General features: G+C 26.1%; 1 protein-coding gene across 2 annotated transcripts in view; it reads left to right on the forward strand.

Annotated features, from left to right (window-relative positions):
• The window catches only part of LOC119687763 (sialin), a 42,464-nt gene extending 15,093 nt beyond the window's left edge, over positions 1-27,371 (forward strand). For both annotated transcript variants that reach the window (XM_038102226.1, XM_038102227.1), the window contains exons 2-8: positions 5,019-5,060; positions 7,300-7,800; positions 20,331-20,417; positions 22,238-22,521; positions 22,594-22,726; positions 25,509-25,750; positions 27,025-27,371. In XM_038102226.1, the coding sequence (XP_037958154.1) occupies positions 5,021-5,060; positions 7,300-7,800; positions 20,331-20,417; positions 22,238-22,521; positions 22,594-22,726; positions 25,509-25,750; positions 27,025-27,240 (1,503 nt within the window). In that variant the 5' untranslated portion in view covers positions 5,019-5,020 and the 3' untranslated portion in view covers positions 27,241-27,371. The remainder of the gene's footprint in view (positions 1-5,018; positions 5,061-7,299; positions 7,801-20,330; positions 20,418-22,237; positions 22,522-22,593; positions 22,727-25,508; positions 25,751-27,024) is intronic.
• Positions 27,372-27,786: the final 415 nt, after the last annotated feature.

Here is a 27,786-nt window from a genome sequence, read left to right on the forward strand (position 1 = left end):
ATAAAATAGTGCAAAGTTGCATTTATAAAAAAAATTAATTGGAAATATCCACAATAAAGTTGGGTCGTCAAAAATGAACCATTTTTTGAACATGAGTACCAAACGAAAAAAAAGTACCAATTTTGGTACTAAAGTACCATAAGTGGCAACAGTGAGTAAGTGCACTTCACTTGAGAGAGAGAGAGAGAGAGGGAGAGAGAGAGAGAAAGAGAAAGACAGGATTAGGGAATAAAGCTTTTTTAAAAGTGGCATAGCCGGGGTCTGGAGAAAATTGAGCAGAAACGGAGTAGATGCACTTTTCCATTATCTCAATCATTTTAGATAGCAATTATGTAACCTATAAGCGGGTATCGCAGAATTTTATATTTTTTATTGGCTTTAAAAGAAGTAATTAGGTATTTAATCTCAACTAAACAGCATTATTTTCCCCATATTAAGAATTTTTATAAATGTGGTACAAGACGATGTTGCGTTTCGGTTTGGTTGTTTTATTTTAGTAATAATCTATCGGATGTATGGGTGTTATCTGTGTTTTTTTTAACTGAACTGCACTAATGTTTGGTCCTAAAATAATTGATTTCACAATAACTTAATCTCATCATTAGTCAGATAATGATCCAAATTCACGAAAAATAATTTTTAATTAATTTTTCATATAACAAATATATTATGTCAACGGTTAAAGTGTTTTTATCTGCATTGTTGTTTTTTTTGACAACAACAACATTGTTTTTTTTTTGATAGTAGGTCGATATCAGAAGCATTCAAAATCGTTAAAAGCCGACACCAAAAAATTTTATATCTTTTTAAAAAGACATTGAAATCATTAAACTTGCTAAATTGATCAATGATCTGATCTGATGATTGATCTTGTTTATGTTTATGTTTTAACAGAATACTTATTTATAATAAAAAATATTTAAAGAATATTAATTTTAAATAAACAACAGCTGATGATTAATGGTTTTTTCATGAAACGCGATGATTTTAATGTTTATTAAAGAATTTATTAGTTGATTAATTAATCGAATTAAAGTATCGAAATTTTATAAGATCAAATTGCAGATATGTTTTATATATAAATTTTATTAGCGTTATTTCAGAAAATACTAAAAATTGTGAATCATTTCACTACTTCAACGATTATTCACAAAACAGTTAAAGGAACAATATCGAGTTAACTCTATTTCGTGCTCGGAACTCATTAGTCTTATTCTAATGAAAAAACATGAACAAAAAACTCAACTTTCATATACAATAGTGGGTACTGCGAGAAGATAGAGATTGAAAACTGTGCCGATACACGTCACTCGAGTTGTAATATATACTCGATATAATTGTTTATGAAACCATTAGTACTTTTATTGTTTAATACTTTAATCGTTTTTTTTTTAACTCTGCGTTTATAATTTTTTATTTTTAATTTAATATGGATATGTTCTGAACTTATTTTCTCTATACTTAACGGTCTTAACGGTGTGTAGAGAAGTCTATGTTTATATAATTTCGTTAAATCAGTAATAAAATGCATAGTAATTTTAAATAGTAATAATAAAAAACTTTAACTACAATAAATTTGTAGACATTTTAATGTACGTTATATATATAAGATAGTGTGTCTTAATTTACTTCGTTTAATGTGAAATATGAAAATGTTTATTGCCGGGGTATCACAATCTGTTGACACGTGTTTCATGTGTAAGTTTAAAAAGGCACAATTTTTATGTCTAGACAGATATGAAAACATTTGTTTAGTTATCAATGCTCAGTAGAAAGTCAGCACAAAGTGTTTTAAGTCTCACCTGATTATAAGATGCTTTTATCAATATATACTCCCCTATTCACCCTCTCCATACATTTTAGCTTTGCTGCTTGAAGACTCTGGTTACTAATTCTCTCATTATCTGCTAGATTAGATTAAAAATAGATGACAATGAAATAAGGACATATGTTCGCATGGGAATCCTGTAATCCACATATGTATGGTATATATCTGTAAGTTCTAAAATACTAGTAATGTGTTTGGTTAGTTTCCAGCAGCCTTAAAAAAGTATTTATTCCATAAAAATATATTTAATATATTAAAATTTTAAAATGTATGTATATGTTGTTCTCTTATCATATTAAATCTGTTGTATAGAGCAACAGGTCATCTTTATATGTCTAGAATATTCTCGTTTGTCTTGATCAGCGCACCACTTAGTGCATGTATATGTATCATGTTGTTTGTTTTAACAATTTTTTTTTGCTCTATTAAATAGTGAACGTGTGAATTGTCTAAATGTTCGGTCGTCAATATTCTTTTAATTTCCCTTTTTAAAATATTTATAGCCAATTTTATTACAAGCATTTAACAAGTATAGTCCTATGCGTTAGACTGCAGGTTTCAGTTTCACCTTCAGAGTGAAACTTCAGTTTTTTTATATCTAAGTTTTTCTTCTACCACTTTTTTCTAGGATTACAAAAAACTCATTGCTCTGTAATATTGAATTGTTTATTTCCATGATTACATATTAAATAAATAACATACATATATATATACCTTATATATGCATACTATTAAATAAATATATATATACTATATTAATGTTTCTTATTTGTGTTAGTTTTTGAACTATCCAAAGCTTCTGTTACAAAAACATTATTGATGATTGTTGAAACTGTAGTAAAAGAAATAGTTACCTTTTTTTAATTTAATATGCATATTAAAAAAAAAATAATTAATATTGAAATTTTATAAAAAATATATACATTGTAATAAAATTAAATTACGTAGCGATGAAAACAATTACCTCATACATTATGTACAAATATTTTCTAAAGTATAGAGATACCATAGAAAAGTTTGCAGCACATATCTATATATCTTTTATGCTTATCTTCTTTATTATTTAAATGAAGTCGAAAATGCTCGGGGCCCAACAATGAGAGAAGCTGGAAAACGTCTCAGAAATGGAACTTTAAGCGCTCTTTAGATTTGCCAAAAGCATTAACATAATTAATACATGTTAACTATTACTAGTGCAACTATTAGTAGAGGTTTTGTTTTATTTGGTACCGCTAGAAATTAATATAGATGTGACTTACATGATGTCAAATCAACATAACCTAACATAATAAGATAAAAAAGTAAATATTTACTTTAATAAAATAATAATTAATTTAACATGAAGTTTTGCCTACGTTTTAATATTTTTTCTACACATACTCTAAAGTTTATTTAATAATTATATATGTATTATGAACTATTAATTAATACTTAATCAACTTCATCTAAAACGATTAATTAATTTTTAGAAAATATACATATATTAAATAAAAAAGCATTTGTATTTTCATAGTTCATGAATAATGATATTTCGTATGAATATGACACATTCATTAAATGATTTAATAAAGTAATATTAACAAATTAAATGTTTATAAAGTTTTTTTAAGTAAGGACCCTATTAAAATTCTCTTTTTTATAAGTTGCGAAAATTGAAATAACAATATTCTCGTTAAATTTCTAAGACGTTGCAGGATAGTTTTTTCAAAATATTTTTATTAAAAAATTGCAACAAATATGTAACAAAAAAAAATTTTTAGTTAAAATAAAAGTATAATAAAAAAAAAGATTTAAAATATAGATATATATAAAAAAATTAAAGAACTAAAAATAAAAAAAACAAAAATGTATAAAAAAAATAATAAAAATAATATAAAAAATATAAATGCATAAATAAATATTAAAAAAATATGTATAAAATTTTTGTAGGTTTATATTTTACTTATATAAGTTAAAAATTAAAATATAAAAAACTTAAAAATAAAAAAGAATTAATTTTTTAGAAACATCAAAATTTATTAGCAAAAAATTCTATATTAAAATTATTGTGCAATTTTGTAAATTAATTAAAAAATAAAAATACAACGAATGATTTCTTTATGTATGATATCACGTTTTAGTCAACCTATTAATTTTAACGACGATGAAGTTTGTATGAGATCTTGTTATTCTCACAATAGTATTTTTTTGTCGCTAGTCTTTGTTATTTAAACCACAGCAAATACTTGTTTTCGATCGTTAACTACTTTCAGAGTTTTTCCCCAAAATCACGTGCTGAGAAATAATGCCACTGACTCTCTTAGGCCTTAGTTTCTGTAGAGTTTGATGAACTTCTTTACATTCGTGGAAAGAGTTTTTTTGAAAAAATATAATAAAACAAAAAAGAAATTAAAAATACAAACTGAGGGAAATTAATGATTTACCAAAACTCAGAAAAAAAATCATATAAAAATTGACTCCATTCAAGTTGTTGACATCTGATTTGCCAAATCATTCTTTTTCTTTTAATTTAATTATATTTTTTTATTTTTCCTCTTACGTGTTTTGAAAAAAGTGAATTTTTAAAAGAATGCTTGTCAAAAATGTTTTGAGAAATGCAAATAATTAACGTCATTTCTTATCGATAGTCAATTGCAATAATATTTTTTATTAAATCAGCCAGTTTGCAAAAAATAAAAAAAAAAATATATTGTTTGTCAAAAAATTTTTTTTGAAATGATTCAATTTATAATATAATTTTAATATTTATTTAATTGTTAGTTAACACTAAAAATAATTTTAAAATTAACTTAGAATAAACCATCCAACATTCACTCTAATAAAATTTAAACCATTGATTCAAGTGAGGTCCGTTTACTTATTTGATTTTATGTTATACATATAATATATATTTTATATTTTTATATTTTATATAAATTATTGTAATTAGTCATAAGATTCTAAAACTTATTTTTAGTCTCATTGCAAGAAAAGATAATAAATAAATGTATAAGTACTTAAAAAAAAGAAAAAAAAGAAAAAAAACTTAGAATAAGGGTCTGGATTACTAGATCTCTTTCGCCCTGTTTTATTTTAATAAAAAATGTAACAATATTATAAAAAAAATTATTACTTACATCTAAATAACAAACTCATTTCCATTTTTTATTTTAACTGAATTTCAATAATTATATTTATTTTTTTTTTTCAGAAATGTCTAACACCGAAAATGAAGGATTTAACAAAATAAGAAGTAAGTAAAATCTATATGGTTATTCTATGGTTATTTATTATTAGCTCAACTTATTCCATGTTTGGTTTTTTTTTATGGATTTTTTTTAAAATTAGCTTATATACATCAATCAATATAAGAAAAGTAAATTAAAAGAATGTATTTTCATTTTTACGATTTTTTGTTTACGGAAATCCCATGTTGGTCCAATTCATTAAGAAATACCACTGGATAATAATAAATTATATACTAAAAAGAAGCTGAAAACGGTTTTTACAACATATTTTGCGTCATTCTCCAATAAAATCCAGTACATCAGTAAATAAAAAAAAAATAATAAATTTTTATAAATCCGACATGAAGGACTGATCAAATCTTATAAGAAAATTGTTGCGAATTGGGAGCAACTGTTAAAGATTTTTTAAAAAATTATAATAATAGAATAAATAAATAGTTTGATTTCAGGACGAAGGACCTAGAAGTCTACATTCTTATTCTTAATTGACTTTAAAATTAATTATAATATTAATTCAGAATAAAATAAATAGTTTGATTTAACCTAGACGAATTTTGAATATACACTGTCCAAATTTATTGAACTTTTTAAGTGAGGCTTGGAATTTAAATTGTGTTACTAACTTATCCTATAAATGATTAATAATCAAAGTTTGTGAAATATGTCACATATCTACATAAATGTACATAAAATTTGTTGTTGCAAGTAATATCAAGATGTATGTAACAAATACTTTAATACTTTTTACCGGCACATGTCAAGTGCTTTGTTGTTTTTTCTTCTTCTTAGTATCCATTTCCGCTAGTGGAGCATAAGACCTCAACGATTCTCTTAAACCGCACTCTGTTAGGTGTTTCTCTGCATATATCGTTTCATGTGTAGTGCGCTTCTGTCATTTCTCTTTCAATTGTCCTTCTCCAAGTTGAAGCCGGTGCACCAGGGCATCTGGTGCAATGTTTACACCTGTAAAATAATGCAGAGGCAAAAGAATCTTAGCAATATAATAATTTTTTAAAGAAAGAAAACTCTTAAGTACTTTAATTTACATTGGAATCGCATTTGTTTTATGTTCAATTGTATAATAAAAATTAAAAGGATTTATTTTTTTTTTAAAACATTTCTCTATTTTATATAAATACATATATATATACTATATTCAACTGCAACAGAACATATATGTATTTACGACGTTGCAAACAAAAAATTAACAAAAATAAAAAGAAAACTTTTAAAATTTTTCACTATTATAACAAATAATAGCATTTTATATTGCGCGAACAAAACTGTACGGATGATACTTAACCCATTTTAGCCTATTGGCGATTTAAATAGACCATTTCTTGGGATACGTAAACCATTCTAGCGCGAACTAAGTGAAAGATAACACAGTAAATTTTTTTTTAAGTAAAGGGGAGAGATGAACCTATAACATAAAAATAGAACAGCATAATTTTTACCTGGTTAACTTTAATTTTTCACAGGTTCAAATCACGATTTTTTTTTGTTGGGAAATGTTTACGAAAGGTGTTACCAAAAATATTGGAATGCAAAAAAAAAAACGAAAACCTTTCACCCTGACTAGACAGTTTAATGTATCCTCGATACAATAAAGATGCAAAATATTTAAAATTGATAAAAAAAATTATCACACTGACGACTGTCGGATATTTAAATATCCATGCTATATCTCAGGAAAATTTCAAGATATTAAGAAAGCATTATGTATATCCTTTCTATGTATACATTCTGTATGTTATACTATAATAATGGCTGAGTTGTCCATTTTTTAAAAAAGATAATCTTTGGTAATGTATCTCTGATCGTTTAGCTTATATGTTTCCAATGGAATAACCGATATGGTCGATAGATATTAATTATTTAGATAAATGTTTAATGTTCTATATAAAAAAGAAAAATATATGTGCATAACTGAATCAAAATTTAATTAAAATTGTATATTCAAACGCATTTTTGATATATAAAATTCTCTATTATTTAAGCTTTTAGAATGCCTCGACTCTTCTCTTCTTGTATGCACAACGTTGCACACTTCATATTTAATATTATTAAAATTAAATATGAAAAAAAAAAAAAATTTTATTTATTTCCGCTAGAAAGGGCAGTTCTTAAAGCAATCTTATGTATTACACAAAAACAAGTTATACCGAATATCGAGTTCCCAAATTAACGAATTCGATCGAAATGTGTTGCTTAACTAATGTAACTTTACTTTTTTGATTCTAGATCTTTTATCATGTCGTCAAGTGCTAAATATACTTACCATGTTAGGATTTATGCTCAACTATGCTTTGCGAGTAAATTTAACAATTGCTATTGTTCAAATGGTTCAACCAGAAACACAGTTAGATAGCAACAGTACTAATACCACAGATTTTTCATCAGAACAAAATGTAGAAGACACAAAGGATGATCGCTTTGCATGGGACTCATATCATAAAAATTTCGTATTAGGCTGCTTCTTCGGCGGGTACATATTAACAGAATTACCGGGAGGACGTTTAGCGGAGCTTATAGGTGGACGTCGAGTTTTCGGTCACTCTATGTTTTGGGCTAGTTTACTTACTTTAATCACACCATTGGCAGCACATATTAGTTATGTAGCATTAATTATAGTACGTGTAGTTTTAGGATTTATGTTAGGTGCTTCTTGGCCCGCAATACATCCAGTAGCAGCAGTTTGGATACCACCTATGGAGCGATCAAGATTTATGTCCAATATGATGGGTAAGTGATAAATACATAACAAAATATTTTAATATTAATAATAATATACATAATAATATAAACAATTCTATTAGTTGAGTGCAATTATAAATATTTATAGACATTTTAAGCTTTTAAACAATATCTAGTTTCAGGTGATCTACGACTAAAACTTTGAATGTTTTTATTCTATGTAACTATTAGTAAATAGATACTAGCATTTTAATCCGTTTATGTATAATATTTCATGTTTTTTTTTTGTATAATAAGAATATAATTTTTAAGTTGTCGTTTCCTGAAGAAACCTGAAGTAATCAATTTACAATATTAAACTTTCAAATGATTATTGATTACCTTAGTTAATATATAAGGTTTTTAAAAAACAGTAAGTATAACGTTATATTTCTGCTGTTATTATATCATGGATTCCTGAATTTTGCTTCTTTGTAATTTAATTAAATTATGTTTTTTTTTGAAATATTGAATTATGAAGAAATTTTTTTTTTTTGAATCTAAACATTTTAGACAACACTTCCTTAAAATTTTAATTTTGCAATTTAACATCTTAATTTATATATCTGTTATTATTTTATTTAATTCTTTATTATTACATATAAAAAGTTATTTTCAAGTGGATACCAGCTGAACCAACAATTGTGTTTGATTAAAAAAACAGTCCGTTTTAAATAAAGTATTTTATGTGAAGAATTAAAACTGAGGTCTAGCAATTTTGCACGTTTAAGAGAAATGTCTGCTCAAGACAGCGTTCATTTAAAAGAGCTTTCACTGTAGCATGTATTTAAATCGAATAGATAACAATTAAAACATTATTTATATTGAAATTTTAATGCTTTTGTTTAACTTATCATATCTAGTCCTTAAACTTTCGCGGTTCCAAATTTTTTTTAGATAACTAAAATGAATTCTTATTAAAATATATTACTTTCTTTTTATTTAAACTATATAAGATATAATATAAGTTATTGGAATTCATTTCGAAACCAAAACCATTAATATTTGTTAGTCAATTTTAAAGTTTTAATTTAGATTTAATTAATTTTTTAATGCAAATTGTATTTAGTGTAAGTTTAAAAAGAAATTTGGAATTTTTTTTATAATTCTTTCCATTTTGTTATTTATTGAAATTAATAAAGCATTATTCTCTCCACTCGAATGGATGCCATTGAAAACTTCGTTTTTAAAAAAACGGTCATGACAGAATTATATAAAATTTGTGGAACTTTTGGAGTCCTTTTGTCAGTTCTTTATAGTATTTTTTTTGTTTATTATACATATATATTTTTTGTATATTAAATATGTAAATTTGTCTAGTTTAAACCTTTTATTTACACTTTTTCACGCAGTTATTGATCACATAACTTTATATTCTTAATAGGTTGAATTTAAATTGTTTATTTCCATTGTCATTATTGTAAAATATACTTCATTTTCGGAAATTCTAATTTTATTTCCATTGTCATTATTGTAAAATATACTTCATTTTCGGAAATTCTAATTTTTCTAAAGAATGCGAATATGACATCATATGACTATGTCAAATATTGTATATATTTGACATAGTTTTCCCTGGAGCAATTTATGATCCTCAAACAGGTAGTAGTTGCTTACAATCGGTAACCTCATATGAAAGTAAATACGAAACCAAGAAAGTACACTTTTTTCTTTCAAAAGCACCAATAATGCAATATAAAATTCGATATACATTATTCTATTTTCTTGAGATACTTGAAACAGTAATGCGGACACAAAAACCTTAGAACCTGACATTCGCTTTTTGGTTTGTCATTGCTCTCCACTCAATTAATTGCTGATTTGACTTGGATCCATATTTTATCCATTGTCATATAACGCATGAATAAAGTTTTTTTTTTGTACTGAAGCTTCTACAAACAACGCTTTGAACCGGTACCATTATTAAATGATACCGATTTTGACTACATTTTTTGCGTTATTAAGTGTTTGTATAAAATAATATTTCCATTGTGTTTTGATATCTTTACGAAATCAGTTATCTCCTCGAACTTTACTTTAAGTCAATCCAAATGCATAAAGTTATAAAGACTATAGGCGTAGGCATCTAGAGATCTTAGCATTATCAGTGCCAATTTTTCTGTTTTTATGTAATTTTATGTTTCTTTATTTTAATCCGCTTTGTAAATTTTATTTTAAACTTAATCAAATTTCTTGTATTGCATTGACTATCTTTAACTATCTTGGATCATATGTTACTTTATAATTTTAAATGTTATTATTTTTAATGTTCATTTTTAAATGTTTTCTTCACAGTTTGGAAAAGAGCCCTATTTCATGTTAAAACTTGCCTCTCTATTCTAATTTACGTATTTAAATTCATTAAAGTATGTATATTTGTTAACTTGTGTTGTAAAAACATCTTTCATATTAGTGTCGATCACTCTATAAAAAATCTATAAAAAAATAAACTCGTGATGTATTTATATATATATTTATATATATATATAATGATGACCGAGTAATGGCCAAGTGTGGATCGTAATGGTTCACACATTTAAAGCACAAACCGTAAACTCGCCTTAAAATAACTCATTATCAATCCATACATCCTTTTTGCTTTAGGTAAACAATATCTATAAATCGATGCGTTTTAATTACTAAATAAGGTATCCTAAATAATCGTTTGTGATATGTAATGCATACTATTAGTTAAGTTGTTGTTACTTACTTACTGTAGTCCACTTCTCCAAAATCTTCTTACTCTATTACTTACTCTATTGGGAGCATCATGCCAAATTTCTTTCCAGGAGTAATTTGCGGTGTTAAGCTCAGCGCTAATGGTTCTGCACTAGGTATGGGCCAGAGCTGCTGGACGTTTAAACTCCCAATTTTTTTTAAAATTATATCTCTGCCTATTGCTTCAGAGGATTTCGTAATGTGGTATGAAACAAGAAATTTGTATGATTTTATAAATTTATATGTATAAAAGTGTATGTTTGTTATCATTCATGGTTTCACAACCCAATAATGACCTATACCTGTTATAGAATCGTGCAGAAGATTTGCACCAGTTTCTTCGAAATTCAGTTGTTGAGAAACATTACCCTTAAAACATTATTATTTAATTCAACATAATTTAGTTTATGCATTTGATTCTTTGAGAAAAGCTATTGTTAATTTATTCGATATACATATGTAAAAGTACATATTATTTTGTATATTTATCAAATAAATTTTTTCTTTAATATTTAATAGAACGAGAGAAAACTAATAGTTTAAATGAAGCTGGTAATAAATATTCTAATTTCGTGCATATAAGTATGCATATTGGACATTTTGATTTATATTATATTGTTATTGTTAATAGGCATTTATTCCATATATGTGTGTAATTTTTTAAAAAAAAATTTTGCATTAATTATTTTATAAATTTAACGAATGTGTGTTTAATAATTTCATGAACTTGTCCTCGTGACCACACAAAAAATATAAAATATTTTATTTTAAGTTTAATTTAAATCTGAAAAGGTTTCAATATATACTCAAGTCTATAATATTTAATGTCTTTTCTTTCGAAAAGTAATTTTCTTTCATTTATTCTAGGAATGGCTTCCTGGGCATATCCTGTGTGACTCCCTTTGTGGTAAGCTCGTAATCTAGTGAACTAGCTGTAAAAAGCAATTATTAATTAATTATTCAAGAAATTGGCATTCAGCCAGTTTATTATATTGTTTGAAAAAAATTAGTGTGTTTATTCTAAAGAATTTCAAACTGTTGCTTGTTTTGTAAAGATTACGAATATATCACATATACATACATAAATCTAAAGAATTCTTCACTTAATAATGTTTCTTACCATAACATTATTAATAGCATTAAGCACTAAAAATAATGGTGTTTTTCACTATTTTGCTATGTAATTGACTAGGTTAATATTTATATATCTAGTATGAAGATATAGACGAAAGTAACTCTGAATGAAAACTTTAAATTCAATAAACATTTTCCATTCCGACTTCATTAAGATTAAAAATATGTTGTTGACTGTATGTAGTGGAATGTGTTGTTCTTGAGTGTTATCAAAAAACTATTTATCTCCGAAAGAAGTTCATTGTCGTCATCATAACTCAATTTGTAATAGAAAATTTACACTTTACATATGTCGTGAATGTAATAGTAAAAAACAGCAATTTTTTATTAAAGATGTTTTAATTGTTTTCAATATAGTTTGTTTTTAGTCTCTAAACTTCTGCACTTATTCAAACCTTTTGCCATAACATTCATTCTATTTCCGCTTGAAACACTTCTAAAGATTGGTTATTAAATGACATATTTTACCAGGCAATTTATGTGAAATGTGCGGATGCGAAAAGAGAGCGCATCCGCACATTTCACATGAAAAGAAATCAACTATATTGCAGTTGATCCATTATTTCTCAGCTTCGAATGGTCGGAAATTCTGTTGTTGTTATTAATGAATTATTCGTCTTTATCGGTTGGTTCTTCTCTTTCTTGGAGCACTTTTGGCAAACAAATGTTACTGTATTATTAAGAGTTACAAACACAATTCAAGCTTTTCGTTATTCTAATAACTGTGTTGTCGAATGACTAGTTTTTCAAAAAAAAAATCTAACGATCATGCAAACAATGTTTGTTTGGTTCATAATAAAACAACTATACAGTCCATCTCTGTTTGGTTCCAAAAGCAGCCGGGTCTAAATTCCGGAGCTACACATCGAGTTTGATTACCAAATGCCATTCAGGACCAATAACAATAATTTAAGTTTAATTTCAGGCTAATACATATAATTACATGGTTTATCACCCTCCATAATTTTATAATGTCATTTGAGATTTTTTGAGATTTTGTCAAATTATATGTGATCTAAAGAGATCTAATTTCTTTCACGGTTAAATAATTATTTCATATTTTTGCATACTGTTGAAAATAATGATTGAATTTTAAAGTAAAGGACATGACAATGAACTTCACAAACCATGTAAATTGATGAAACGAATGTCTAAGGTTGCGTCAACATGACCTTATGTGTTTAATGAAATTCTTTCCTAATTAGTTTTTGTGCAGCATTAAAATTTACTGGCTGGCAGTACAATTTATTTTAGAGTACCATTACGAGTTTCGTATTTGAGGGACTGCCATTCGCGATCCGCAATTAAACACGTTTTCTCGTGATACCTTCGCTTGAAATAGGAATAACTTTATTGATGCATTTTTGTCAACCTATTCTTGTATTTATTTCCTTATTCCTACCTTATGCTCTTTCATTCTTCCTATTTGGTTTCATTGCGTAAAGTTTTTCCTTTCATTTGCTTGCTTTTCAGATCAGAATGAGTTACCTACAACTGCAGCTACATATACTCGTTCCAAATTTTCAATCCACATCGAAAATCGTCCCAAATTTTTACGTGTCATTGTAACAAAAATAATCGTGCTCAAATAGTAAACCATGGTCAAACAAGATCATTTCTCAGTGGAAACGCTTGCTGATATCTAACAATCCTTATAGCTCTAAGCGTCAATCCTTATAGTCCAACGTTTATAATATAAATATTGATCCTCGATTTTTTAAACTTTAGTTGGAAAAGTTAGAGTTTGAAGTTTCAAAAAATGTTATAAGTATTAGATTTCATCAATTGGCAACACTATTTTAGTATTATTAACATCGAGATTCATTTCTTAGCATTATTCTTATATATGGATTAAAAATTTATATTAGTTTATATGAGATTTTATCAATTTGCAACACTATTTTAGTATTATTAACATCGAGATTCTTTTCGTAATATTATTCTTATATATGGATTGAATATTTATATTAGTTTATATATGTTATTTTAAAGTTCCTTTAACTCTTAATAAGAGTCTCTGGAATCTTTCTGCCCGACTGCACGTAGCTGTATTCAACACGAGTAATTATTAATGAACACATAAGTGTTCATTAGCAAAAGTGAAAAAACAAATACAAATACGCAGTTAGACTGGTGTAATAAGAAATACAAATAAATATTAATTAAGACTATAATTCAAAGTTAACATATAAACATTGAAGTGAGACCGGCATTTTGACTTAAATTTAAACAAAATATTTGTATAGTTTGAGCTGATGTATTGTCAATGTTTCACTTGAGATAGCACTGTGTCATAAATGTACTTTTTAATGACAATTAAGTTATTTACTTTACATGAACTTTCATATTGTATTTTACAGTTTTTTTAATTTAATTATATACTACTTTTATTACCTTGAATCCACTAATTCTTTGTACTAAAATACAAACATTTATTTTGTTACTCTATTATCAGCGCTTTAAATTACAATTTACTGTATTATTAAATGGTTTTTTTTGTTTTTATTATGGTATAGCTTATATTTTTAGATTTTACAATTTGACTTAAACAAAGGCCTTGATTTCAATTTAGCAGTTCGCTATTAATTTTTTAATTGACTTTGCAGAGACACTCCCATTTATTGATGTTCTTTTATTTTAGCATACAAAATCAAAACAATTTTATGAACAATAAAGTAAAAAAACTGAAATTAATTAATAGAAAGTCAACAGACAATTCGAACTGCCTTAAGATTCCATACCAGCTATGCGATTTTTTTTTGCACTTCTATTCACAACATGCCTCTCCACATCACTTTTCCACATCACAAAATTTCTACATCGAAGCCAACCCACTGACTAAGTTGTTTGTCTTATCAACTTAATAATAGACATATGAATAATTATAACGAAGGCTTATTTTCTGTTTGATCAATTATTCATTTCATGTGATCTGATCTACTTGCAATTGTTCGGTTGCTCATAACATTTATGGCTTTAAGTTTTACTTCAGTTGATATTCAACAAAATACGCAAATATTTTCTCAATTGGTTTTTATAGTTAAAAACCTCTCCATAGAGCACATTTGATACAGTCGTCTACTGTAAAGCTTTTTCTGAAGCGAATTTTTATACTACATATATATCTAAAATGAACTTAACCATTTACTGCAATGTGCTTAGATAAGTCATTGTTTGACATTTTTCTTCCTAAATTTTTATTAAATCACTTTTAATTATTTTGTGTACCTTGGCTGGTAAACAAATCTGAATTTAAATATGTTAGCTTAGGTTATATAGAGGGTCAAAAGTTTAATTATCCAAGGGTCTTGGTTTGCTTGGTACATTTATACTTCTTTTTTTTTTTACTATTCTTTTTGACATGCATTTTTTTTCTGGTCGAAAGTGTATGATTGGAATAGCACTTCAGAGAGATAAAAAATTTCATGAGATTCTAACATAATCGTAGTAATTTAATCAAAACTATTTGTTTTAAAATAAGTACAGTCAAATCTGTTTTTGTGTGGTGGATAGGGACTGCATAAAAAAACGTGCATTAAAAAATCCTTTAAAACTTCGGCTGTAGCTATAAAAAGTACTTATCGAAACACAATTAAAAAGTATTTTTTTATGTGCTTGATAGGAATCGTATCAAAAAAAGTTACACAAACAGAATAGTATTGAAATTTAACAATTAAAAATAAAAATATAATAAATTAATTCAAATATTCTACAGCTGGTTTATGATTTCATTCTAACATTAACACAGTAAGTGAATTTGTTCATAAAACTTTCACAGCCAATTAACAAAATGTGCGAACATAAAAGTCAAGTACGGCTTGGGGTCAGTTGGTTAAGAAGCGCTGACTCTGAGCTTCAAATTTTACAGGACACAAGTTTGATTCCTGGTACGAATAATTACGATTAATTTAATACAAGAATTATTTTCAAGACCACTGTTAATGGTTATTTGGCAATACTCAAAACAGCTGTATGGTCAGCCAAAAATTCAATTATTATATTAATATAAAAATACAATTTGTTGTTGTAGTTTACTACTTTTCGAAAACCTCTACAAAAAAATTTACTTACATTCTAACTTACTAAGATTATATTGTTTATATTTTATGCCTACTTTTAAGATAAAAATGTGTCATTTATTTAATGGACTGTTACAAATTGTTAATGATCTGTTACAAGAAAAATGTTATTTGAATACCTGCGCACAATTGTAAATGTTTAATTTTTCACAAAATATATATCACATAACACTCACATATGTAGTTGATAACTTTGTCAATTATGTTGCAATTTTATAAACCACACAAAAAAAAATCGCACAACAAAAATCGCACAAAAAAAAAACGCATAAAAAAATCGCACAAATAAAGTCGCAAAACTCAATTATTTTATTAGTTTACGAATTTTTCAATTAGTGAATTTTTCTTATTAGGTTGTACAATCGCAACAAGTCCTTCGTTCTATCAAATATAGTTTTTTCTGGATCATCAAAAAAATGATACCCTTTTTGAAGCTTTGAGGCTGTTTTTTGAGCTCATTTGTCTATATTCGTTGCTTGGTTGTTTTATATTTGATAAAAGCATAGTTTATTTTTTTTGAGAAATTGTATTCGAGGGTTCTGGCAATATCCATTTGTGGTTGTGCTCAAATATAGTGTTAACATAATACTGATCTTTCGAAAAAAATTAAGATTTCTAAATATTATGATAGTTAAACTATCATAATGCGAAATATGGGCCAAGTAATGTCAATAATTTGACAGTTGCAGCAATTTGAAGTTGATTGCAGTTTAATTGGGCTACCCTGTATAATTTGATAAACAACTGAGACCATATATATTCATCAGGACCTTAATATTACTTGGGGTACCTCTGTGTTGCTGTAAAATTTTTAACATATGTGAGAATTTTTATATTGTATATTTTTTACTAGCTTTTTCTACTAATTTCTCAGGAAATGATTAACTATTGTAGCAAGCTACTGTTTACTTTATAACTTCAAATAGTACATCTTGATTTAGATAGTAAAACAATTTGTTACTTGATCACATAAAAATTTAATGTTTAAATAATATGTAACTGATTTTAATCTTGCCTACTGATGTTAGCATAAATAGAGAGATTAAATTCTCTTATCATTTCCAACTGATTTTTTAAACGAACTGATAAATATTTAGATCTTATGGTTTCAACAGTTTTTTATTTCATTTTCTGATACGCTTAATCTGTGAATTCTAATTTATATAGCATTATTCCGGTTAAGATAAATTCTCGTCAAATAACATGTTTTATGATTGATGCAGGGTTAAGTGTCAATGGTATTGGGGAGTTTTGCTTAGGCTAAGTCCCCTATGCACTGTGAATAGCTTGATCTATTGTGCACCCCTTTATATTTAGATATTCGGTATCGCGAGGAATCGAACCAGCTCCTTCGGAGGAAGTTTCCTCTAGGTGGTACGCACTTAAAATTTTGTTTCTTCTGTGGCCTAATGGATCACAGTTGGTGATCAGATTTTTCATAGACACTTCGTTATCACAGCAGAATCTGTTAAGGGTAAAGCTTTTCACTATTGAAAATAAGTGGTACATTGATTAAGTCTGCAACAATAATTGTAACGTAGTGGAGAAAATTTTGCAGATGTGGATCCGGTTATTTCTGAAATTAAATAAACAAAAAACAATTTTAAAATGTATATAAAAAAAAAAATAGGTAGCAACTAATTAATTTTTATTTATTTGATAATATTATAAAAATTATGTTCTTTAAATATGTATTATAAAGTCTATTTACATTTTCTAAATTCAGAAAATAGTCGATTGATAAACTGCAATAGAAATCACATCACTCCAATTAGCAGTGTTTCTCGACATAAAAATTATTTGCAAAAATGTTTAAATAGATTTTAAATAGATTCAAAAATATTAGAATTAATATAGATGAAAAATGATTTGTTGAATCATAAACTAAAGATATAAAAATAATGATATATTTTGATCGTAATAATTTAGAGATCACTTTATTTTATGAACTACCTTTTTATAAATGTTTAGATCAGGGCTGTCCAGACCAGATAATATCGCGGGCCAATACAAATCACTGAATAGGTTAGAGGGTCGCAAAATTTAAAACATATGTTCACATGATATTTGTGGAGAAAATTAAAAATACGCTGATAATGATAAATTTAGTTTTACTAATTCTTTATTAATTTATCTTTTACAATTCTATCACTATCAGCATTATTAATACAAATTGTTGCTATACAAAAAATATTTTATTTGCAATGCAATGATTGAATACTAATTTTTTGAACCAATTGTACAAAGAAATAGGAACTAAGGTCTTTGTTAATTAACGTAATCAATTATTTAAAACATTTTAATTTATTTATTTGGGATACCATAAAAGTAAAATAATGTTACGTTACTAAAATATAACAAAGAATAATTCATCTAAACAGTCAATAACATGGATTTTGAAAACGTCACAGTACCACCTTCGCCCTTTGCGAGATTACATTTCTAATTATTTGATATTTTTGATCCTTATATCCTTATGATATTATTTTGGTCCTTATAAATATTTGTTTCCCTGAAGATGACTAGCGAAAATAGTCGAAATATCGGAAAAATACATTAATAAAATATAAATTGTTTTTAAATATTAATAATTAATTATAGTTTTTTTTCTGCTTAAATGACCAATTTGCTCGCTAATAAATTATTATTTGTAATATGAACAAAGCCAAAAATCTCTGTGTCAATATTTAAAATTAATTTACTTTTTAGTTCATTTCGATATTTACTTTTGGAAATATGATCAACCAAACATTGCAGGAATATATTAGAGACTACTGCCAGCTATTCGTGGTGGAAGCAATCAGTTATTAATTTAATTAAAAAAACAGTAGACATTATTTTTATCCGTTTGCTAAAAAAAATTTACATTAATTGCATAGTATTCAACTTAACTCAAATATATGTATATAAATAAACAAAATTCAAAGTCCAGCTAACTGCACTAAACTGAAAATAAGAATAAGAAATTTAAATATAGCCAAACTTTTAAAACTCTTCTTAAATAATGTAAAAAAAATTATAAAATATACTGTCGTTGTGTAACCCGGTGGGACCTGCTTGTGAAGTCCTTTTGGGAAGTGTCGAACGGTACTGGGTCGTCGCTGCCAACGAGTGGCTCCAAAACGTAGACTCGGCCGTTTGTGGCACCAAATATACTGTAGAAAACCTCTGCTCAATTATTGTCAATGTTAAAATATCCTTAATGTAAGAATGTATAAATAATTGGGATGTTAAAATATCATCAAAATTTTAGACTGGAAAAAGATTCTAACTAGGGATCAAAATTTATGTATATATTGATATATCCTCCTCACATGCTTTGTATTATAATCTAGTCAAGTAGTGTAAGTTCTATAGTCTTGTGTACACGTTAATTGTGCGCACTGGTTTTGACAGCATTTTGTGAGAATTAGTAAATCATATTAATGCAAATATTTAGCAGTTGGGTTCTAATTGTTTTAAATGCGCGATTTTAGCATTTAAATGGTTATTGTTATAATTAAGCACGCAAAGATATGTTATTTATAGAAAACAACTTAGACTATCTTAAGCTACCGTTAAAAAAAGTGTTAAAAATTTTTAGCAGACGTTGCTGATTAATCGCTGAATGTAGTTTGACCTTTGAAATGTTTCAAATTTTCGACTGGTTTTGTGTCTAATAATTGTGATTGAACTGGTTTAACAATTATAAAATTTGCTAATAGTCATTAAGATTTTATGTTCAATTAACAAAACTTTGAAATTAAAAATTTCACCGAATTTATTGGAAAGACATGTGTCACCTTTTTTTTTTCTTAAGTCATTTTTATTGTACTCTTTGCTGATCTCTGCATACTATTCTGCAACGTATGAGTAGCTTTTATGACTGATTTATTATCTTGTCTACAAATCCTAAATTACAAAAATACGTTAAACAAATTTGCATACGTCAAAGATATTTAACTAAGACAAGTTCTTGGAAGTGTTATTTGTCAGATATAATACAAAAAAAAACTTTTAATCTTAAGTGGTAGACAAATTAATAGAATAGTGTTAGCAGCAAAGTTTCCACAAGTCATGTATTATTATAATTTCACGTCATACAATAACACATAGTGTCCTATTAGTAAGTACAATTTCATTATATCGATTCAACAATCTAAAAAGAATAATTGAAAATGTTAATTTGACGAGAAGAAACTAATTAAAATTTAAAAGGGTTCGAATAGAAATGAGAAGATAACAACAAAAATTTTAATTAATTTATTGAAATTTGTCTTAAGTATTGCCAAATACTCATCATCAGTGGTCTTTGGAAATATTTCCTAATATTTGGAATGTTGAAATATGGTAGCTAAATTTTAATTAAATTAACTAAAATTTTTGTTGTTGTCTTATCATTTTTATTCTAACCCTTCTAACTTTTATAGAATAATTGACATTTGATTTTTCACTATCCTCTTCCATGTCGCTTATTTTTAATAAATATTTACAACTTAAAAAAAAACGTACATACTTGAAGATATATACATATATATAAATATATATAAAATTTTTTTTTGTATTAATGTATACAGACCATATTATATGCTAGTTGTCGATATTTGAATTATTTTCTTTATATTTTAGCTTCATCGTTGGGAGCTGCCATTACCATGCCGATATGTGGATTTCTTATGGATGTCGCTGGATGGTCAAGCGTTTTCTATTTAACAGGTATATATTATAGATATGTAATATGTAATTTCAGTTTATTATAACGAAGTACATATATTCATTACGTTGCAATCTTACTTGCTCATTTTATATATAATTTTTTTTAGTACTTAATTTTTTCTTCGTTATTGTATAAGTTCTTTTTAGTTTCACTTTAATATTATAATTCTTGCTTACTGCTATAGTTTTTTGTTTTTTTTTTCCATCGTCATCAAGTCAAACGTGTATATTTTTTGAATAAATCATATAATTTAAATTGTCTTATTAAATTATTATTGTATTTAAAATGTTTAAATAATATTTTTATCAATGATCAAATGTTGTTGTAACCCGCGGGGTATGCTTGTATCATCCCTTTGGGAGGTATTGAACAGCAGTCATCTAGATCAACGAGTAGCTTCGGGATATAGTTCCGGCCGTTCTTAGAACCACATGTAGCACATAGGTTTAGTCTATTTTAAACGGTTTGTTAATGGTAAATGTTTCTTCTCTTTGAAAGACGTGAATACACGTTTAACGAAAAATAAAGATTTAACAGTCAAAATTTTGAACGTCAGATATATTTGAAAATCCTCGTTTTCAAAGACTGTTTCGCATGTGTTAAAAGTTATAAGATTATTACGATATGCGTTAAAAGTTTTTGATGTGTTTTTTGAATGGATAATATTAATATTATTTATTTTCTTCGATTTATATTGATTTAATATTTCAAAGATGTTATGTACATTTATAATATAAACAATAATATTTTCATATTTCGATTAGTGTAAAAGTAGAAATAAATTCAAATCTTTTTACATGATACATGCCACTCTTTTAGAGGAATTGAATTAATTTATTTTTATTTCCACTCGCGGGAAAAATAAAAAGGACCTTCTTTATCTCCAGAGAACAATTATCCACTAAAATACCAGAATATCAGAGGAAAACATTTGCGCACTAAGGTTTGTAACTAGTAAAATTTAGAAATGCATGTAAAGTGAAAATTATTGAAATAAGATTTTGTTGATTTTAGTGTAAATGGTCTATTTTTTTGTAGTTAAGGATTCGAAAATAGTGGATATTTAAAATATTTTTATATAAACAACTTTTTGTCCTGTGCTTTTTCTTGACGTATTCATCTCCAAGATATATTATTTGCAATTATGTTCACAGTTTTTAAGTGAATTCCTTATATATTTTTTGTATTTTTATTTTATTATTTATCAAATAAAAGCATTTCAATTAATAAATTATTTATAGACCCTCCTGTTATAGATCCTCCAGTGGATTTCTGGCTATACCAATGGATCATTATCTTTTTGTTCTATTATTAAAATAGTGTGGTTACAATTTTCTATTATAATAGAACATATTAGATTATGTATAATGTGATCTTATAACCAGTTGTACATATTATTATCTTGTAATTTTTAATAAGCATTGCTGTTTAGTGTGAATTTATTGTTAATGTATTATATTATATTTTTCGTTTCTCAAGTTATTATTTCCTTGTTTCCTTTTGAATGGGCTGTTACTTCTCTTTTTTGTTGCACTCTACACTCCAAATTGGATTATTCAGTAAATATTTTTGACTTCTTAAATGGTTGCCACAATAATATTTCTTCACAAAAGCTTAAGAATGAGCACTGATTGTAAATTACGTTCCAATAATAAAATGTTGCACACATTCTTTGAAAAAATCGTGACAACTTCTGTATATAAATTCTTTATTAATTATAAAGAAGGTCAAATAAAATAAAATATGTATGACATATTTTTTTATGTACTAATTTGTCAATTTTTTAATCTATTAAATTTTATTTTAATTTTTTTTAAAGGTGCTGTTGGTTTGCTATGGTCTTTTGCTTGGTTTACTTTTGTATATGAAACTCCAGCTACACATCCACGTATTTCGCCAGAAGAACGCCGGGAGATTGAAGAAGCTATTGGTACTACAACATCTAAAATCCATGCAAGTCGAGTTCCCTGGGGTCAACTTTTAAGCTCCTCTGCTGTTTGGGCAATTATCGTCACGCATGCGCTATCTGTGTACGGCTTCTTTACTCTCGTGCATCAACTGCCCACCTATATGGAAACCGTTCTTAAATTTGATATTAAAGAGGTAATATTGTTATATGTTACATATTATAGAATTTTAATATACATATATTATTTCATTTATTTGGTTATGTAGAATGGTCTATTTTCATCCTTGCCATATCTTGGAAAATATGTTATGGCGTTCAGTTCATCATGTTATGCAGATTATTTACGCAAGAAAAGAATTCTATCAACAACGGCGACAAGAAAAATATTCACTTCTTTTGGTTTGTTTAAATTTATTTTATTTTATATAAATATTTTTTTTTGTTTAAAAGCTGATGTAAAGTGGATTTTACTGGTTTTTTAATTGCTTGTACCATTAAAGTTTCAACAGCGATAAAACTACACTTGTCTAAACTATTGAAATGGTTGACTATCTTTAATTATTAATTATTATTATACGTAACTATTTCCTAATGACAGAGAATTAGTTTGACAATGAATTACTTTAGGAACACTTGACATTCATTTTGCAATCAATTTACGTTACATATAAAAATGGACATAGATTTATTGCATTGATGAAGCTAATGCAAGTAAATCAATTTTTATGTAGTTTTTGCTAAAAGCTTCAATATTTTATTTTCAAGTTTCACTACATCAATTTAAGTTCAAATTAATTTTAAATTTCTCAAATAGTAGATTCCTGGTTAAATTTTCTCATAAGAATATATGCTCTGCTAGCCAGTAATCTAGGTTCTACATTTGTATAATTTTTCTTTAGGCGATTGCAGATTGAAAAATCTTCTAACATTTGCATGGGTATCCAATATGTAGTGATATTGTGAATTGTCAAGTTTATATTCAGTTGCTTATGAACCAATTTTATTAGTGAACTACTGTAAGTAAGGACTATGGTAATGGTTTGCACTGTGTGTCTGCTTTAGTACAGTGGTTTATTTAATAATTTCTGTTCCTATTAAATTGGATAACTCCATCAATGATGTTTACCTTTTTGTTTTTAGATGAGATCAGAATTTATAAGAAGTATTTATTAGGTTGTTATTTCTATGTATGCGATATAAAGCTACAAACTAACTACATCTCAATATAAGTATGTTAGATCAATTGTTTTGTCTATACATCCACATATTTAACGTTTATATTTAACTTTTTCACCACGATTAATTGATGAATATTGCAAAACCCACGTATTTCACATTGAAGTGGCAATTTCTTAAATGCAAATTTACCGCTTATCAATATTTGGAAAATAGTGCAAGTATTATTGTTGTTGTTGTTTTCAAATCAGATTGGGGAATGGTGTTTGGTTGTTAGAACAACTGTTACCGTGATGTAGATCCGACCTTTCATGGAATCATAGAGCTCATGTAAATTTACTCAGTGAATCGACTTTATTTTCTATTAAATAGTTAATTATTCATCAGTCTGTGTGAAGCCACAGAGGATGTAAAAATATAATCAGCAAAACAAATTATTTGAATATTTTAGTGTCTATAATTCATACACATTGAGTAATTATTTTCAATTAGTTTGTATTTTAGAATGATAAATATATTTATTATTTATTGGGTTTTTCATTTCCTTTTTCGGTTTTTTATAGTATATTTTAAATGGTAAATTGCAGATGAATTTCTGAAAAAAATGCTATATTAAGTTAATGACTTGTGTCTGAAACTATCTGCAGAGTGTTATTACGAATCGTCTGCGTATCTTTCATGAAAGAGATTGCTTTTTGGATTAAATTGTACTTGATAACAATTGTGCCAATATATATAAAAGGGTCTGTTAATAATATCAAATAAATAGGTCAGCAACGGTATTTATTGCTTTACATTTAGTGCCTTCATTCAAGAACATTTTAAGAATTGTTTTGTTCCCAAAGCTTGAATATAAATCTTTTTGATTTTCTTATAATTTATATTTGCTTATCATCATCTAGACTGAAAAATTTGTAAAAATCCCTTGTCTTCAGATTTTTCATAAAGTTACTCAAATTTATTTCATTTATAGTTCATCTGAGTCTTAACGCCAAATGTATTATCTGCCATTTTTCCCTTCTAAACCTCCAGTTTTAATGAGAACGAATTTTACAACGTTGTTGAGAACGCAGAGATGTTTTTTTTTTTTATAATAAAAAGTGTTGATTTATTTATTAAAATGAACTAGTTAAAATGCGTAATATTTATAGGATTTAAAAAAAATAATTGTGATTTAAAAATCTAACGCGTGCTTTTTCAATTATACGAAAACCAATAGTTAAGAAATATTGAATTCTACAAAAAAATATTGTTATGAAATTTTAGAAAAGGCCCAAACTTTTATTTTATAATATATAAAGAAGAGAATTAATTAAGCTTTCATTGTCAATAAGGAACATAATAAATGAGTAATACTATTTTGATAATATCGTAGTTAAGATCAAACTTTTAAATTCGTGAAATTTCAAGTCTTCAAAAATATTTCAAATGTTAATATATAAAAAATATGCTTAAAAAATAAAAAATTATATATAGATCATTTTTATATTTCTAATTTCTATACAAAAATAGAAAAATTTTTATTTTAGCAAATAAATAATTTTTATTACAATTTTTTGCATATAACAACCCTGAGCTTTTCAGCAATGTAGTTAACTGTGCGCCCATTAATTTTCAAAAGCGTCTTCACAGGGGTAGGGATTTATGGGGGTAACTTAGTGGAAGATATATTACAAATGCATATAACTTACATTTATTTATCGCCAGAAAATAAATTTTAATTCCATGGTTAATATATAAATTCGCTGTAATTAACTATATGTGTATTATGCAAAACTTAAATAGCAAATTACAAATATGTATGTACATATGTTATTTGTATATAAAACCTCTATACTTTTTTTATTGGCACTAATCAACATTATTGAAACTTTTAAATATACATTAATGATACCAAACAAGCATCGTAATTTGCCTTATTAATTATTTTTTATACATATATTATGTTATGTAGTGAACTCGTATAATTAGTATATTAATTAAATTTTTATTTAAAATCTTACAGCACTTTTAACGCCAGGATTTCTAATGGTTGCCCAAGTATTTCTCGGGCGGGATGCTGCATGGTCTGTCATTATATTTACATTTGCTCTTTTTACTCATGGCGCTGTTACAGCTGGCTACTTAGGTAATGGCTTGGATATTGCTCCCAATTTTAGTGGAACTATTTTTGGATTAGCAAATACATTTTCTTCACTTGGTGGCTTTCTATCATCAGGAATGGTGGCAATGTTAATGCAAGGAGATGTAAGTAATATGTATTATATATAATTATAAAGTTAATTTCAAATCTTCATGCTTAAATTTTTTTATATTTTTTATTCCAATTTATTTAATATTTCATAATAATAAGTATGTATTTTTATTTTAGTTTAAACTTAATCATTTAAGATCTCATATCAAATTAGCTTACATCATTTATTTGCTGTAAATTTCATTTTTTGGGTTTATAGTAGAAAGACCCCAAAAAGAATTACTAGTACTTTACTGAAATATAATATAATTACTAATGTAAATTATAAATTGGATTCTATAATTTAAATTTCAAATAAATAATAAAATAATAAATAAAATAATAAATAAAATAATAAATAAAATAATAAATAAAATAATAATTTTTCAAGAAATGAAAAAAAATTTCCAATATCTAAAAAACAGTATATTCAAATAGTTTAGTTTGTACATTAGTCCACCAAATATACTTTTATCTGATGCCTCTCAATACTTAAATGGGCTCGAAAGCTATGATGCTTCAAATATTTCAAAAGTTGAATAAATCTATATTATTAATAATATTAATTATTAATAATAAAACAATTATTAATAAAAAATTTTCTATTATTTTGTTATTTACCATTTTTTTGCAATCAGTCTCCGTCGCTCCGAAAAAGACAGCTCTTTGTTTTCTTTGTTCTTTTACAAAATAGATGATATATATGATACTCTTTTGGAAACGTTTGGTTTCGTATGCAATTGTGTATATTATTCATAGAAAAACTTTTATAATACAGTGTTAGAATGCAAAAAAAAATTCTTTCTATTTTAATAAAAAATATTTTATTATTTCAAAATAATATTAGTGTATACCTAAAAGTATACGAGCTTTTATTCAGACAGCAGAAAATTATACTTAGATGCTTTTAAATAAATATAATACCTATTAACTTTATATATAAATTGAAAGTATTGTTAGTGCAACTTTTTAAAAAATAAAAATTGTACATTCTTATTTAATTATGAAAAATCAGTTAATTCTATGATTATTTTTATATAGTTTAATAATAATTAAATTTTCGTAATGTAGAAGCAGTTAGTATGCTTCTATATAGTATATTATTAATTTACGGTTGGTATAGTATACTATAATAATGTGTAGTATATATATAACTATACGTATTATAGTGAATTAATTTTATATATTGGTGATAGGATATATATAATATATATAAGTTGTAGTATTTGTAATTATGATTTTTTCTTTACATAAGCTTATTAAAAATATTTTTTAATCTACTTTAAAGGAATCTAATTATCGTCAGTGGCAAAAAGTGTTTTGGGTATTAGCAGTTACTTACATCTCAGGTGCTCTTGTTTATGTGGTACTTGGATCTGGAGAATTACAGTCATGGAATAATGAATCTAAAATAACGACATTAGATAGCATTAATATTGAAGAAGAAGTGCCACTTAAAAGTACTAAAATAAGAACGAAAATAAATGCCAAAGCTGAAAAATAAATTTAATGGATCAATACTTAAACATTGATTTCGAGCATCTATTAAATTATATTATTTTTTAATAGTACAATAATAAACTTTAATTTTATTGATCCCACCTTAGAATACATTTGCTTATGTTTAGAAATATTTTGTAGAATGTAATAAAACTGCAAACTAAATTTAAAAAAATTGTATTATTTACTTTATGACTTAAAAATATTCATTCTAACGTAAGAATAAAGTTTGTGAAAGTTTGTAAGAATGTGTAAACTGATAACATGCCAAGAAAGATCAAAATTGAATAGAGGGTATTAAGTGATCGTAACATATGTAGTATATATATGTAGTAACATATGAAAAGAAAACATTTATTTATATTATTTATGAGTACGAAAATGATAAATGATATGTTTGTTGCTGTTACTTATAATCAATATGTATATATATATTTAAAATTTTTTTCACTTCAATATCATGATGTGTAGTTATAATATATAGGTAGATGTCAAAGATGTCCCTACTTACACGTTAAGAAGTGGACTGTTTCTGATGCTATGGAAAATA

The sequence above is a fragment of the Teleopsis dalmanni genome, chromosome X, assembly GCF_002237135.1.
Source record: "Teleopsis dalmanni isolate 2A chromosome X, ASM223713v2, whole genome shotgun sequence".
NCBI lineage: Eukaryota > Metazoa > Arthropoda > Insecta > Diptera > Diopsidae > Teleopsis > Teleopsis dalmanni.